Consider the following 16,055-nt stretch of genomic DNA (forward strand, 5'->3'; position numbering starts at 1 on the left):
CCAGTTATATTTGAAATATCTGAAATATATGGAAACACATGGCGACCTGTATGAAATGTTCATGGAATTGCTCACCAATGCATGCTAATCCTAAAACATATAACCCATTGTTGTAGTTTATATTAATTTATTTCTTTTTCTCGTTCTTTCTTTCTTTTTTTTCATATCGAAATCTGCCTCTGTTATACCCTTTTTAGAGTTACACTATTGTGAATTGCCATATTTGTTTGTACTTGTTTTTTGTAAAATAAAGTTTTCTTTAAAAAAAAAAAAAAGCTTACTGACGCAGAGTGATGACGTATTCTCGTCCGTGGTTTCGGCTACTAATGAAAGAAATATGCAGCAGGTAACGCTGCAGGAATAGGAGTACTGTAGTATTTTACATAAAGTTAGGAGTTGTAGCTCTTAAAATGACCAACAGAACATCTTACTTTTATGACCCGGATGTGGGCAACTTTCATTACGGTAAGTGCGGTTATTGGTGAAACAGACTGGAAGAAGCGCAGTCGTTAGCTAGCCACATGCTAGTTGCTTTCAAAATGATCGATTCATTGTTATTTGTTTAAAGTCGTACCTTGATGAACCTATGTATGCATTTTCAGACTGTTTAGCGCTTATCTTTAGGGGTTTAGTTTTTATGTTTTGTACGACTTATGAATTTAAATGATCTTGGCACGTCATTTAGTCATTTTATTGATTTTTTTGTGTTGGCTTGGTTACAAGACTGAAGATAAGGTAGAACTTTATTGATCCCGCAGGAAGTTGTTGTGCCAGAGTTTCAGTACAAAGGAACAAACACAAAGAATCACACAAGATACAAAAAATAACATAGAATGTATAAAAAAAAACAGAATATAAAAATACCAGCAATTCTAAAACTTTTTAAACTTGTACCTTGATGATTTGTCTGTTGAACTAAATGATTGTAAGACCTGGTGTATGGTGGGTAACCATCTTGTAAATCATTTAATGTATGCAGACGATCTTGTCCTGTTGTCTCCCTACAGTGCTAGATATGGTGTCAGAGTCAGAGTTTCTTTATTTGTCATTCGCGCCACATGTGGTACATATGGTGGAGCAAGATTGTGTACACAAGTTCCCAGTTACATCCAACAATAAAATGTCAAAGAAATACAGTAACAAGATCTAAGATATGAACTAAGAAAAACATGAACTAATTAAAGCTGCAAGCAGCATTGGAGGCCCTCGCAGTAAAGCGCTGCTCCGGTTTTACGGCGATGGCCGGAGCTCCAGCTAGTCCACCCAGTCGCCATCGCAAATACTCTTGTGCCAATCCCTTACACGTTCACCATGGGGCGCATTTCCCGAATGTTCAAGATCGCCTTCCGTCCATGACGTTACTTGTACAGCTGCAGGTCTTACAAGTATAGTCAGAATCTGACCTTCCAGACAGGAGTTACGCTGACTTCCTGTTTTGTGGCAAATGTTTGACAAGCACTTTCTTTAAGCTTTTCAACATTTCATGTGTGGTAACCAGCAGTTATCAAACAAAGTTTCAGTCTAATATCTTACACAGTGTGAAGCTGGATGTGTGAAATAAAAATATGTTTTGTATCAATGTATTAAGTTGCCTTTATGCCTATTCAAACATATATATATTGTGTGTGTTACTTATTCAGAATTAAATGTCTAAAATTGCCATAAAAGCAAGGGTGGAATGATATAGAAATTATTATTTTAATGCTTTTATGTCAATCTAGACCTATATTACACTTATTTAAACACACTTATACAACGTGTTATTCACATATTAGGGATTGTATTTTGTATTATGTTTTATGAGGTGTTGGGTCGCCTTTATGCCTGTTCAAACATATACTTTGTGTGTGTGTGTTGCTTATAATATTTAGACACTCTTTGATGGTTTGCAGAAGGGACGGAGGGGTGCTCTTTAGGAATGCTTTAATAAGCATTAGGAGTGCTCTTGACCTGGAAGCTTTGGCCCGCTTTTACGGTCACAGGCTCTCCTTACTGGAAGGATGAGCCATCACTTTGATGATGGTTTAATTAGATCTGTTGTTCTGGTAACCATCAAACTTGTTTTGAATGCTCTCACGCGATCCGGTCAGGGAAGGTATAAAGGAAGTGTGACAGGCAACTTAATCTTGGGAAGTCCTGTGATGGATCAGACGCGCGCTGGTGCCACGCGCCATTTTGATGTGATTCTCCTTTACCTGGGTCGAAAACGACTTCCCGGCCAGTGTCACGGTGAGAAGTTATTTCATATCAATCTGTGTTAAGAGTGTACGAGTGTACATGTTTGTTTTTTGCTTGGCTGTTTTCTGTGGCAGGATAATAAAGGACACTAATTTATCCTAGCAGTAACAGCTTCAGTCTTTCATTTTTTCCATTTGTCTGAATATGTGCCGACCGTTTCACGAGCCCTTTTGATAAAGAATTTCATAATACAATGTGTCATCCAGTAATCAACATTTTTTTCTCTGACTAGGTGGGGCTTAAGTGATGTCATGAATCAACAATACTAGTGTGTCTATAAGTGCTCACGATCAGTCACATAACATTTGGTACATATTGGGTGATATTTCACTGAGATATAACTGTTGGAATAATCTAGGAGCGCACTTGAGTCAAAAGTTAAACAACAATACCAGTGTGTGTAGAAGTGCTCACTAATTACTTACTAAAAATCTGGCCTAGTTCGGATGATATTTCACTGAGATATAACTGATTAGATAATCTAGAGGGCGCACTTGAGTCATATGTTAAACCACAATATCAATGTGTCTAGGCGTGTGCTCACTGATTATGCATAAAAAATCTAGTTCTGATCGGATGATATATCGCTGACATATAAATTTTGGAATAATCTAGGGGCGCACTCGAGTCAAATGTTAAATAACACAAATGTATATACAAGTGCTCACTGATCATGCACCAAAAATCTGGTGCAGATCGGATAATATATCATTGAGATATAACAGTTTGAATAAATAGGGGGCGCACTAGAGTCATATGTTAAACCACAATATCAATGCGTATAAAAGTCCTACATGATGACGTACAATAAATCTGGTGCAGATCGGATGTTGTATCACTGAGCTATAATTGTAGGAATAATGTAGGTGGTGCTGTGGAGGCTATTGGCCACTTATCATGGATACCTGTTCAAGGGGTGGATAATGATCGATCCTTGTGCATCTCGGCTGAAATCTGTGCAGTTTAGAGCCAAACGTATTGCAATGGCGTCACTTTTTAATTCGCCACTCCCACATCCTCTAGCAAAAATAGTTTGCGCTTTAAATCAAATCAGACCATATTATTTGTCTCCTAACACAGGATCATCCTGATTAGGTCATTGGTGTCAAAGAGGGAGTATTCCAAGTTAAAAAAGAGACTTCCTGTTCTGAGGGGGCGGGGCTTTGATGACGTCAAAATATGACCACATTGGATCGTCGGGCATCCAACAGGAATGTGTCATGCCAAGTTTCGTGCATTTCCGTCTTTCAATGTGAAAGTTATAGTGTTTGGAAATTTATGGCGTGAAGCGAAACTTTTAGGCCTGGCCACGCCCCTTTAACATATACGAAAATGCAAGCTTTAGATAACTTTTACTCTCCAATGTCTTAAGGGCGTATTAACCAAGTTTGAAGGTAATCCTTCCAAATTCCTAGGAGGAGTTCATTAAAATTGGCAATTAGAAAAGCTCAAAAATGACACTTTGACCCAAAATGGCCGACTTCCTGTTGGTTTTGGTCCAGGGCTCCAAGAGACTTTTTCATAGGTCCTGAGAAGATACAGATGTTTGCTGAGTTTCAGAATTATCCGTCAAAAAGTGGCTTGGGGCTGAGGTTTTAAAATATTCTAAGGGGCGCTGTGGAGGCTATTGACCACTTATCATGGCTTCCTGTTCAAGATGTGGACAATGATCGATCGTACTGATTTTGGTGCACCTCGGTTCAAAACTGTGGAATTTAGCGCCAAACGTATGGCGACGGCGTTACGTCTTACTTTGCCGCGCCGCCCACATGTTCCACCCAAAACTGTCAGTGTTGGAAAGCAAGTTGCACCAACATGTCTTCAGTCACTGGACACACTATCATGCTGATCAGGTAACATGGGTCAGATAGGGATCGTTCAATGTAAAACTTTATACTTCCTGTTGTCAGGGGGCGTGTCTTTTTAGTGATGTTTGATGTTTGACCATTCAGTCTTGCAGGGGACCGGATGTGGATCAATCACTGAAGGTTTTTGATGTCTCAGTTTTCTTGTAGGAGCTATTAGTGTTTAGTTTTTCATGGCGAGCTGTCAAACTTTGAGGTCTGGCCCCTCCCCTTCAGCATGCTCCGAAACGAACCGTTTAGATAACTTTGTGTCCCCCATGCCTTTTGACACACAGGGGGGGGGGTCCAGAGTTACGCTCGTATTGATCAAAATGGTTGAAACCGCATGTAACATTGCAGCCAATCATCGAAATTTGACACTGAAAGTCGAGGCATATATTGATACTAATAAAGACCGAAGCATTTCGGTCGGTACGATAAAAGAACCAAAGTTCGGTACTCGGCTCTATCAGCGACGTTTACTTCCTCAGGAGACGGAGGTGAGCTGGACTGGGAAGCTCAGTCCTCACTTCCTTCTACAAGTGTGCAGTGGAGAGCATCCTGTGCTCCAGCATCAATGTGTGGCACGGGGGCTGCACAGCTGCAGAAAAAAAGCTCTGCAGAGAGTTTTGAAGGCTACACAGAAGTCTGTTAAGTCAGCCTTCCCACCATCACAGACATCTACACCTCCAGATGCAGGAAGAGGACTACCTGCATCATGAAGGACCCCACTCACCCAGCACTCACACTTTTTTCCCCTCTCCTCTCAGGCAGGAGGTTGCGTAGCATTAAGTGTAGAACCACTGGACTGAGGTACAGCTTCTACCCTGAAGCTTAGACTCATAAATCTATAACCAGGAAAATCACTGTAACACCCCGCCCCCCCCCCCACCCACCGTAACGCCACTTTAATTGATATGTCACTTTATCTGTGCTGCTGATTATCCATGATGCTGATTTATTGCCTTTAAGCTGCTGTATTCATACCCATCTGCTCAATACAGACTCCTTTTCAGGCTGCTATTTAATATACCATATGATTTTACATTATTAGTGTTTATTGTAGGGCTGAGTACCGAACCAAGGTTCTTTTATGGCACCGACCGAACTGCACCGGTCGGTGTATGTATTGAAACGTCACTCTTCTTTCGGTGTCAAGTTTCTGTATTGGCTGTAACGTGTCACGTGGTTTTAATATGCAGGCAGGTAAAACACCAGACATATGACAAACACTACACCCAGATTACACCCAGAGCTGTATAGAGCTGCCGCACCTAATCTATGAATAATGTATGTCTATGGTGCTGGTGACGCACACAGACGGGTTCACGTGTGCAGCACGTGTTGTCTAACGGCTTCGACAACACGCGAGCAGAAAGTTGCTTCGTGTTTTTCTGCGAGGAGAGAGGAGTTCAGCAGCCACCCCCTCCTCCTCGTCTCAGCATTAAAGTCAGCCTGTGAGTAGAGCCTGAACGTCCTGATTCATTATCTCCACGACCGGACTCTTCATCAAAGAACTCCGAGGACGGCTCTGTGTCTGTGCTTCAGCTGGTGAGTTTACGTTTGTTAACGTAACTGCAGTTTAACACGTACATCGCGGTGAATTAAACTATGATCCATGTAACGCTAACTTTTTAAGATATTAGTGTGTAAATTTATTTCATGGGTATCTATGTAGCTAGCTAAACTCAGAAGCTAACTAAAGATTGACAACAACATAAATCTTAGCTTGTAAAACTGCTCATCCATCCAGTCAGCTGCTTAAACATTTCACCAATGTTCACTGTTTATGTTCATATTCTCCTCACAGGAGCCTCTGACCCAGATGTGAGGAGGACAAAAGAAAAGCGAGGTGGGGCCACAGGACCGTCAAACTTTGTTGTTAAAAGTTTGCTGCTTTTTCTACAGTGGTGCTGCATGGTGGAGGTAAATAAACTGTAAAGGATTTTGTTGACCAGTTAAGCTTTTATCTCTCAGCCTAGATATTTTTTTTGGGTAATAATAACACAACCATGTTATTGTTTTGTTCTAATGTCAATTAGGGATATGATCAGAGCCCTAAACCCCAGAGAATCACAGAGAAGATTCAGGAAGAGGTGCAGATGTCTGCATCAACCCTAACCTCAGTGAGTCCAGTGACCTGCTGGTGGAATGTGAGGGACACTGTGTCAGTGCTATCAAACTGGCAACCAGGTATCTGTGTGTGCAACAACATCATCCACACCCTCAGAGTGAACATGTTCTACTGCTGGAGACACCATCAGCCAGGAGCATCTTGTTTGTGTCCAGAGAAAACAGACATGTTGATGTTTCTGAAGACAAACTGTTCAGTGAAAAGGTCCTCGGTGTGTAGCAGTGAACATTAGACACTGATGTGTCACTGGTTTGTAACTGGTCTTTTGACCTGGAAATTGTTTGTTTGTTTTTATTTAAGAAAACTGCTTGGAATAGAAAAATACCAAAGTTAAAAAATAAAACTCACAATTTGTACTGTAATGTGTAACGTAATTTTATTCTTGTTAGAATTAATAGTAATTACAAAATTGGTACCGAAAAAAGATCCGTCCAGGAGCAGACACCGAAGTGAAGGTACCGACATCGACACCGGTACCAATACCAATTTTTTTAGAAGGGTACCCAGCCCTAGTTTATTGTGTATCTTAGATCCTTGTATACTGTTTCTTTTTATACTTAATTTTATGTTTAGCTATTTTTGGTTGTATCTGGGACCTTGGGTACACAATTTCATTTCACCTCATATACCACATGTGATGCGAATGACAATGAACCTTAAAATGTTTAGTTTTACTGAAACAACATAGACTGTGTCTCTTTTAGGTGCTGGCCACCCCATGAAGCCTCACCGGTTGTCCCTCACCCACAGCCTGGTGTTACACTACGGCCTCTACAAGAAAATGATGGTAAGCAGCATTGAGTATTTGTGTCACAGATTCAGAACCTGTTGGTGCTTTTGCAATGAATTCTTTTTTCTCTTTAATTACTGACCAGGTTTTCAAGCCGTACAAAGCTTCTCAGCATGACATGTGTCGTTTCCACTCTGAAGATTACATTGACTTCCTGCAGAAAGTCAGTCCTAATAATATGCAGGGCTTCACCAAGAGCCTCAACGCTTTTAATGTGGGAGATGACTGGTAAGAGCTGCTGCTTTTCAGGACAGATTTCATCCTCCTCAGTAACTTTTTGAGTAGGAGGTGTAGCGAATAGGGATAATTTTGAAGAAGAATTTTATTCTGAAGGGGCACCACTCCCAAAGCTTTGAGAGAAAAGTCTTTGAGAACGTCAGTCTCCATAAATGTTACTGTTTAAGATAAACTAGAACTTTATTGATCTCGCATGAAATTATTGTGCCAGAGTACAAAGGAACATACACAAGAATCACAAGATATAAAAAATAACAGAGAATATAAAAATGCCAAAAATTAAGTTCTAAACAGGTGCAGACAGAAACATTAAAAAGTTTATTGTAATACAGGATAAATTTTATTGTCCTATGTGCAGAAAGGGGGAGGAGTTGAAAAGTTTGATAGCCACAGGAAGGAAGGACTTTCTGTGTTGATCTGTGGAGCACCTCGGTGGTCTCAGTCTACGCTCGAAGGTGCTGCGGTAAAAGTCCAGGGTGTCGTGCAGGGGGTGTGACGTGTTGTTCAGGATCTGGAGCAATTTCCTCAGCATCCACTGCTCAGACACCTCTGTCAGAGACTGCAGGTCCACTCCCAGAACTGAGCAGCTCTTGATGAGTTTATCGAGTCTAATGGCATCAGCTTTCTTCACCCTGCTGCCCCAGCACACTACAACGTAGAAGACGACGCTGGAGACCACAGAGTAATAAAACATCTACAGCATGGTCCTGCAGATGTTAAAGAACCTGAGTCTTCTCAGAAGAAAAAAGCGACTCTGCCCTTTCTTGTAGAGGGCATTAGTGTTAGCTGTCCAGTTCAGTTTATTGTCTAGGTGAACCCCCAGGTAACTGTAGCAGTCCACAGTGTCCACCTTAGTACCCTTGATGTTGATAGTGTTGAGGAGGCTGATCTTCTTCCTGTAGTCCACCTGCAGCTCTTCAGTTTTTTCAACTTTGAGTTGCAGGTGGTTCTGTCCACCACACCTCTGTATTCAGCTTCCTGGTCACCAGTGATGCAGCCCACAATGGCAGAGTCATCTGAAAGCTTCTGCAGATGACAGGATTGTGAGTTGTACCTGAAGTCTGAGGTATAGGGGGTGAACAGAAATGGTGAGAGGACCGTCCCCTGAGGAGCCCCTGTGCTGCTCAGTATGGTGTCTGAGGTGGTGTTCTGCAGCCTCACATACTGTGGTCAACCTGTGAGGTAGTCTCCGATCCAGGTGACCTCGAATTAACCTTTTTACAGTGAGTTCTTTTGCATGAAAGATTCAGATATCATAAACAAAACACACAATTTTATGACATTTATTTGGCTATATATGGGCAAATAACTATTGGAAATTATTGCTTACATTTAAATGATGGCTGTGTTTAACAACCAGAGTTTATGGCAATTAACTTGACCTTTATAATATTTGTTAGCAGAAATTAACAGGTGAAATGGAATTATTAGGTCTCATTACCCAAACCAAAACGAGATGGAATAAATAAAATTAAATGTAATATTCTGAAACTTTCAGCAGGGCAAATTAACTATGCAAATTTAACTATTGTTTACATTTATTCAAGGGTTAAATTTGGGTTTTAAATTTAAGGGAAATAATTACTGAACTGAGTTAATACTAATTTGGCTGAAATCTAAATTTAAGGACACCAGACATCACATCCCAGAGTAAATCAGCTTTCTCCTACTGGGAGTAGTCTTCAAACGGCTGCCGCAGATACCAAATGTGGGACTCTCTAAATGTCTTTCTGTGTAGATGGTCTGTGACATGACGGTGGATGTTTCTTTCACGTCCCTGCACATCAGGAGTCTGATCACTGGTTCTGCCTGGTCAGCCGACGCTTCTTATGGAGTTCTGTGTCGCTGTTATTAGCTCTGGTGATGCAGCTGCAGGTCTCTCTGGAGCGCTGAAGATAGTTCTATCAAACTTGGCTAAAATGGAAACTTTCTTTTTTATAATGAAGCTTTCTGTAGGTTTGTCTTCTAAAAGCTTACTACTACTACTTCTTTGGAGATCTCTTTCCGACCTTCCTCTTAAGAGGTCTTTCCTTTTCCTTCTTTCTCTTCTGTCTGTCTACTCCTCACTTCTAAGGGTCCCTCTCCTTCAACTTTTCAACTACCACCCACAACTCTGAAGGTGCATGATTGATTTCAACCAATCAGGACAGAGGGTTGGACTTTTTAATTTGGTTTAACTTTTACCAACTAAATTAAGCATTACCTTAATTCATTCTGCTGAGAAGTCCTCAAATAAAAAAAAAAGTAAAACACTTCTATCATTAAGTGAAATTAAATCAATAAAAACACTTCTGTTAAACTTGTGAACAGAACAGTTTCCTGTTAGCTGTAAAAGAAAACAAGGCAAGTTATTAGTTATTCCCAGTAAACAATTATTTCATTACAGAAAAACATTTTTAATTTTCCATAATAGGAGGTGAGAGTCTGTGTCAGTCCTTCTGAATACAGCAAGGGAAACATGGCTGTTCACAAAAAAGGAATTCCTTTGAACACCTACAAGGTTCTTTCTGTTATCATCCTGATTTATGAATTGAGGGATAGTGGCTTGGTTTGATCTTGGTACAGGTTGTTACCAGAACTTTTTTGGTGTTCTGTTTAAACTGAAAACATTCACTTTTGGGTTCACAGAAAGGGCTTTCACATATTATCAGATTTATCAATGTTTTTACTACAGTGAAAGTCTCTTTTGGACATTGTCCAGACTGGAGTGTTGCTGAGAAGGTGTTAAACTGTCCCAGGTCTGAGACTGGACAGGAATGTCTCAGTTGTTGTGAAAGGAAGATTGTTTTTGGTTCTCTTTAGGGGTCATCGTCACAGAATGAATTCACTCAGTCCCAATTATTAGAAAATTAAAACATGGTATAACGATGAAGGCGATGTATATATGTAGCTCAATAGAGGCTAATGGCTCATATTAAGAAGCTGGAGTCATTTCCCAACGTCAACACATAGACGTTCTATGCGGAAAAATATTGGTGAACGCAGACTGTTTAAACACTGATCACTGATGAAAATGTCTTACCAGCATCACAGGCATGAAAAGAGTTATGAAGTCATAATCACCAGCAACTGCCAATCAATTTTGTATAGCGAGAAAACAAACCTTTTCAATGCTCTAATAAAGAATTATTTCACAATTAATTCATCTTTATTCTTTATGTTGCAGAGGTCCCAGCTGAATGCATGCAACTCAAAAACTTTGTTTTATTTTCTGTAACTACAAACAAGATTGTGAAGTCTGATCGACATCAAAAGCATCATATTGTGTACATTTGAATAAGACTGTTTTAACCCTTCGTCTTAAGCCATTAATGGTCATTCAGGTCAACTGGACAGTTTGTTTTTTGTGGAAAGACGTTTCGCCCTCTGTCCTGAGGGCTTCATCAGTCGTAGGAGTCCCAAGTAAACTGTTTTCTCCACTAAGCAGTACACTCCTTTAGTGGACCAACCAGTTTGCTGGTGATAAGATGGTTTCTGGGGGCTGTCCTGTCCCCCGTCGACTCATCCCAGGCAGACAGCCACAGCCAAAGTGGTTCAAAACATCAAAGTTCATGCTCAATCATCCAGGTACAAAATCCATGTTGACCTGACTGACCAGTATTGGATTTTGTACCTGGATGATTGAGCATGAACTTTAATGTCTTCAACTTAATGTTTATTGATGGTTCTTAAGGGGAAAATCAACCTTATATACAGTGAGGAAAATAAGTATTTGAACACCCTGCGACTTTGCAAGTTCTCCCACTTAGAAATCATGGAGGGGTCTGAAGTTTTCATCTTAGGTGCATGTCCACTTTGAGAGACATAATCTAAAAAAAAAATCCAGAAATCACAATGTAAGATTTTTTAATAAGTTATTTGTTTTTTTTACTGCTGCAAATAAGTATTTGAACACCTGCCAATCAGCAACAATTCTGGCTCTCAAAGACGTGTTAGGCTGCCTCTAAAAAGTCCACCTCCACTCCACTTATTCTAAAATAGAAGCACCTGTTTGTGGTCATTAGCTGCATAAAGACACCTGTCCACCCCATACAATCAGTTGGAGCATTGAAGATGGGTCGTGGCTGGGTCTTCCAACATGACAATGACCCGAAGCGCACAGCCAGGATGACCAAGGAGTAGGGCTGGGTACCCTTCTAAAAAAATTGGTATTGGTGCCGGTGTCGATGTCGGTACCTTCACTTCGGTGTCGGTTCCTGGACGGTTCTTTTTTCGGTACCAATTTTGTAATTACTATTAATTCTAACAAGAATAAAATTACGTTACACATTACAGTACAAATTGTGAGTTTATTTTTTAACTTTGGTATTTTTCTATTCCAAGCAGTTTTCTTACATAAAAACAAGACATCTGTGTCTCTTCCTGAATCTTCTCTGTGATTCTCTGGGGTTTAGGGCTCTGATCATCTCCCTAATTGACATTAGAACAAAACAACAATAACATGGTTGTGTTATTATTACCCAAAAAAAATATCTAGGCTGAGAGATAAAAGCTTAACTGGTCAACAAAATCCTTTACAGTTTATTTACCTCCACCATGCAGCACCACTGTAGAAAAAGCAGCAAACTTTTAACAACAAAGTTTGACGGTCCTGTGGCCCCACCTCGCTTTTCTTTTGTCCTCCTCACATCTGGGTCAGAGGCTCCTGTGAAGAGAACATGAACATAAACAGTGAACATTGGTGAAATGTTTAAGCAGCTGACTGGATGGATGAGCAGTTTTACAAGCTAAGATTTATGTTGTTGTCAATCTTTAGTTAGCTTCTGAGTTTAGCTAGCTACATAGATACCCATAAAATAAATTTACACACCAATATCTTAAAGTTAGTGTTACATGGATCATAGTTTAATTCACCGCGATGTACGTGTTAAACTGCAGTTACGTTAAGAAACGTAAACTCACCAGCTGAAGCACAGACACAGAGCCGTCCTCGGAGTTCTTTGATGAAGAGTCCGGTCATGGAGATAATGAATCAGGACGTTCAGGCTCTACTCACAGGCTGACTTTAATGCTGAGAGGAGGAGGGGGTGGCTGCTGAACTCCTCTCTCCTCGCAGAAAAACACGGAGCAACTTTCTGCTCGCGTGTTGTCGAAGCCGTTAGACAACACGTGCTGCACACGTGAACCCGTCTGTGGGCGTCACCAGCACCATAGACATACATTATACATAGATTATGTGCGGCAGCTCTATACAGCTCTGGGTGTAAACACGTAGTCTGTTTGTCATATGTCTGGTGTTTTACCTGCCTGCATGCTGAAACCACGTGACACGTTACAGCCAATACCAAAACTTGACACCGAAAGAAGAGTGACGTTTCAATCCATACACCGACCGGTGCAGTTCGGTCGGTGCCATAAAAGAACCTCGGTTCGGTACTCAGCCCTACCAAGGAGTGGCTCCGTAAGAAGCATATCAAGGTTCTGGAGTGGCCTAGCCAGTCTCCAGACCTAAATTCTATAGAAAATCTTTGGAGGGAGCTCAAACTCCGTGTTTCTCAGCGATAGCCCAGAAACCTGGCTGATCTAGAGAAGATCTGTGTGGAGGAGTGGGCCAAAATCTCTGCTGCAGTGTGTGCACACCTGGTGACAAACTACAGGAAACGTTTGATCTCTGTAATTACAAACAAAGGCTACTGTACCAAATATTAACATTGATGTTCACAGGTGTTCAAATACTTATTTGCAGCAGTAACACACAAATAAATTATTTTAAAAAATCATACATTTTGATTTCCGGATTAATTTTTTAGAACATGTCTCTCACAGTGGACATGCATCTAAGATGAAAATTTCAGACCCCCCCATGATTTCTAAGTGGGAGAACTTACAAAGTCGCTGGGTGTTCAAATACTTATTTTCCTCACTGTAACTGCCTAAAAATAAATTTTTTAAATGTTGTTTTCCCCACAAAAAACTAGTCAATATTTTAGAGCTGTCTTAGCCCGAAATAAAAAAGTCAGAGTCAGAGATTCTTTGTCATTCGCACCACATGTGGTGGAGTGAAATTATGTACACAGGGTCCCAGTTACATCCAACAATAAAATGTAAAAGAAAAACAATGATGCCATCTAAGATGTGAACTAAGAAAAACAAACTAAAAATACACTAAGCACTAATAGTGTTACACATAGAGGTGTCGGGTGGAAAAGAGGAGACGACAATCTGTCTTGGATGGGCAGCGAACAAGGTTGGTTTAATGTTTCCAGGCATACAAAGAACACATCAGCTCCCAAAATGAGAAGCCTTCCATCAGACTTTCTCTCTCGGTACATTCAACAGTCCACCCATATATATACCCGGTCAGACCCAGACTTCAATTCGAATTGGCCAGTCATCTCAGCCTTCCAGAATGGAAAAAAACAACAAAGTTCATTATCACATAAACAATTTAAACATTAACAATTATTTATGGGTAATGAAATATTGAACAACATTTCATGTATACAGATGCACAGTTTACAATTCAGTTTATTCTTTTAATTGATTACTTTGACTTTCCTTCAATTCTCCACCAATCAAACTCCTGCTCTCATCAGCTCACTTCCTATAAAAGAGCTGGGTTTGAGGCGGGCTTCCTCTTTAGCTGGAACACAAGAGGGCTGCCACAGAGGACACACCCACATGGTAACAAACATTTCAGTATTACTTTGACACCCAACCAAATGTTCACAACCCCACACTCAGGAACTAAAATATACAAGTTAAGGAAGAACTTAGTGCTTCTTAACAAATAACATAAAAACATTATGTTGAACAGCAGCACGAACATGAGCATGAGTCTGTGTGAGCAGATGAGCACGCATGAACACATCAACGTGAAACAGATCAACAGCAACATGAAACAGATCAGCAGCAACATGAAACAGATCAACAGCAACATGAAACAGATCAGCAGCAACATGAGGAGATTTTTTTCACAGTGATTATTCTGGTTAGAGATTCATGAGTCTTACAGCCTCAGGGTAGAAGCTGTTTCTCACTCTAGTGGTTCTACACTTAATTCTCTTCAACTTCCTTCCTGAAGGGAGCGGGGCAAAAAGTGTGTGTGCTGGGTGAGTGGGGTCCTTCATGATGCAGGTGGCTCTCTTCCTGCATCTGGAGGTGTAATTGTCTGTGATGGTGGGGAGACTGACTCCAACATCTTCTGTGCAGCCTTCACCACTCTCTGCAAAGCTTTTCTTTCTGCAGCTGTGCAGCCTCCATGCCACACATTGATGCTGGAGCACAGGATGCTCTCCACTGCACACCTGTAGAAGGAGGTGAAGACTGAGCTTCCCAGACAAGCTCATCTCAGACGCCTGAGGAAGTGGAGTCTCTGATGAGCTTTCTTGATCAGGCTGGTGGTGTTGTTGCCCCAGCTGAGGTTGTCATTCATGTGCACACCCAATACTTGTAGCTGGAGACCACTTCCACTGCAGATCCTCTTATGTTCAGGGGGGTGTAGATGTGTTTGTTCCTTCTGAAGTCCACAATCATCTCCTTTGTTTTCTTCACATTTATGTGAAGGTTATTCTTTTTGCACCAGCTCTCCAGGTGTTCCACCTCTTGCCTGTAGCTGGACTCATCATTGTTTGTGATGCATCCTACCACCGCTGTATCATCTGCAAACTTTACAATATGACAGCCTGGACGGGTAGCTGCACAATCATATGTGACCAGAGTAAACAGGAGGGGCTCAACACACATCCCTGAGGAGAGCCAGTGCTGAGGGTAATGGTGGAGGAGAAGAAGTTATGGATCCTCACTTACTGTGGTCTGTTTGTTAGGAAGTCTAGTACCCAGTTGCAAATGGAGGGGCTTAGTCCTAGTGTGAATAGTTTGTCCATCAGGGTTTGTGGGATCATGGTGTTGAAGGCAGATGTGAAGTCCACAAAGAGCATAGGACGTAGGAGTCATTGTGCTCCAGGTGGTTGAGCGCAGTGTGGAACACAGAGGAGATGGCATCCTCTGTTGATCGGTTCTCACAGTATGCATACTGATGAGGGTCCTCATTGATGTTGATGGTTGTTTTGATGTGAGTCATGACCAGTTTTTCAAAGCATTTAGCAACTATCGGGGTGAGGGCCACTGGCCGATAGTCATTCAGACCAGTCACTGTAGAGCTTTTTGGGACTGGGATGATGGTGGCAGTCTTCAGGCAGGTGGGAACTGTCTCCAGGGTAAGTGAGGTGTTAAAGATGTCTGCCAGCACCTCGCAGAGCTGATCGGCACATTCTTTCAACACTTTTCCGGGGATGTTGTCTGGGCTGGTTGCCTTGTCCGGAGTAATCCTCCTGTAGTGCTCCTTACTTCTGCTGAGGTCATGCTGAAATGCTCTTCATCCGGTGGTGAGGTGAGTCTGGTGCTGGGTTGTCTGTTCGGGTCTTCAAAGCGTGCATAAAACTTGTTGAGGACATCAGGCAGAGATGGGTCTTTGGGGCATTGTTCGCTCCTTCCTTTATAATCTGTTTTGCACTTAATGCTCCTCCACATGCTCCAAGGGTCTTTTGAGGTGAATTGACCCTCAATCCTCTGTGCATATGTGGCCTTGGCCTTCTTAATACCAGCAACCAGCTCTTTCCTTGTCCTACTCAGCTCCTCTGAGTTTCCAGACCTGAAGGCAGTGTTCCTGGCTTCTAGCAGGGTGTGCACCTCTGCATTCAGCCAAGGTTTTCTGTTTGGGTAGTTTTTAACATTTCTGATAGTGGAGACTGTGTCAGTACATGTACTAATGTAACCCAGAACAGAGGATGCATATTGGTCCAGATCAAGTGATCCTCCATTTTCAGCAGCTTCTCTGAAAGCCTGCCAGTCTGTTCGATCAAAACAATCT

At 41.4% G+C, this 16,055-nt stretch overlaps 1 protein-coding gene across 1 annotated transcript in view; it reads left to right on the plus strand.

Annotated features, from left to right (window-relative positions):
- Nucleotides 1-288: 288 nt before the first annotated feature.
- Nucleotides 289-16,055, plus strand: part of hdac3 (histone deacetylase 3) — a 64,962-nt gene continuing 49,195 nt past the window's right edge. The window contains exons 1-3 of the mRNA XM_037675426.1: nucleotides 289-465; nucleotides 6,921-7,003; nucleotides 7,092-7,234. Coding sequence (XP_037531354.1) covers nucleotides 411-465; nucleotides 6,921-7,003; nucleotides 7,092-7,234 — 281 coding nt within the window. The 5' untranslated portion in view covers nucleotides 289-410. The remainder of the gene's footprint in view (nucleotides 466-6,920; nucleotides 7,004-7,091; nucleotides 7,235-16,055) is intronic.

The sequence above is a fragment of the Nematolebias whitei genome, chromosome 4 (assembly GCF_014905685.2).
Source record: "Nematolebias whitei isolate Nwh7 chromosome 4, NemWhi1, whole genome shotgun sequence".
Lineage (NCBI taxonomy): Eukaryota > Metazoa > Chordata > Actinopteri > Cyprinodontiformes > Rivulidae > Nematolebias > Nematolebias whitei.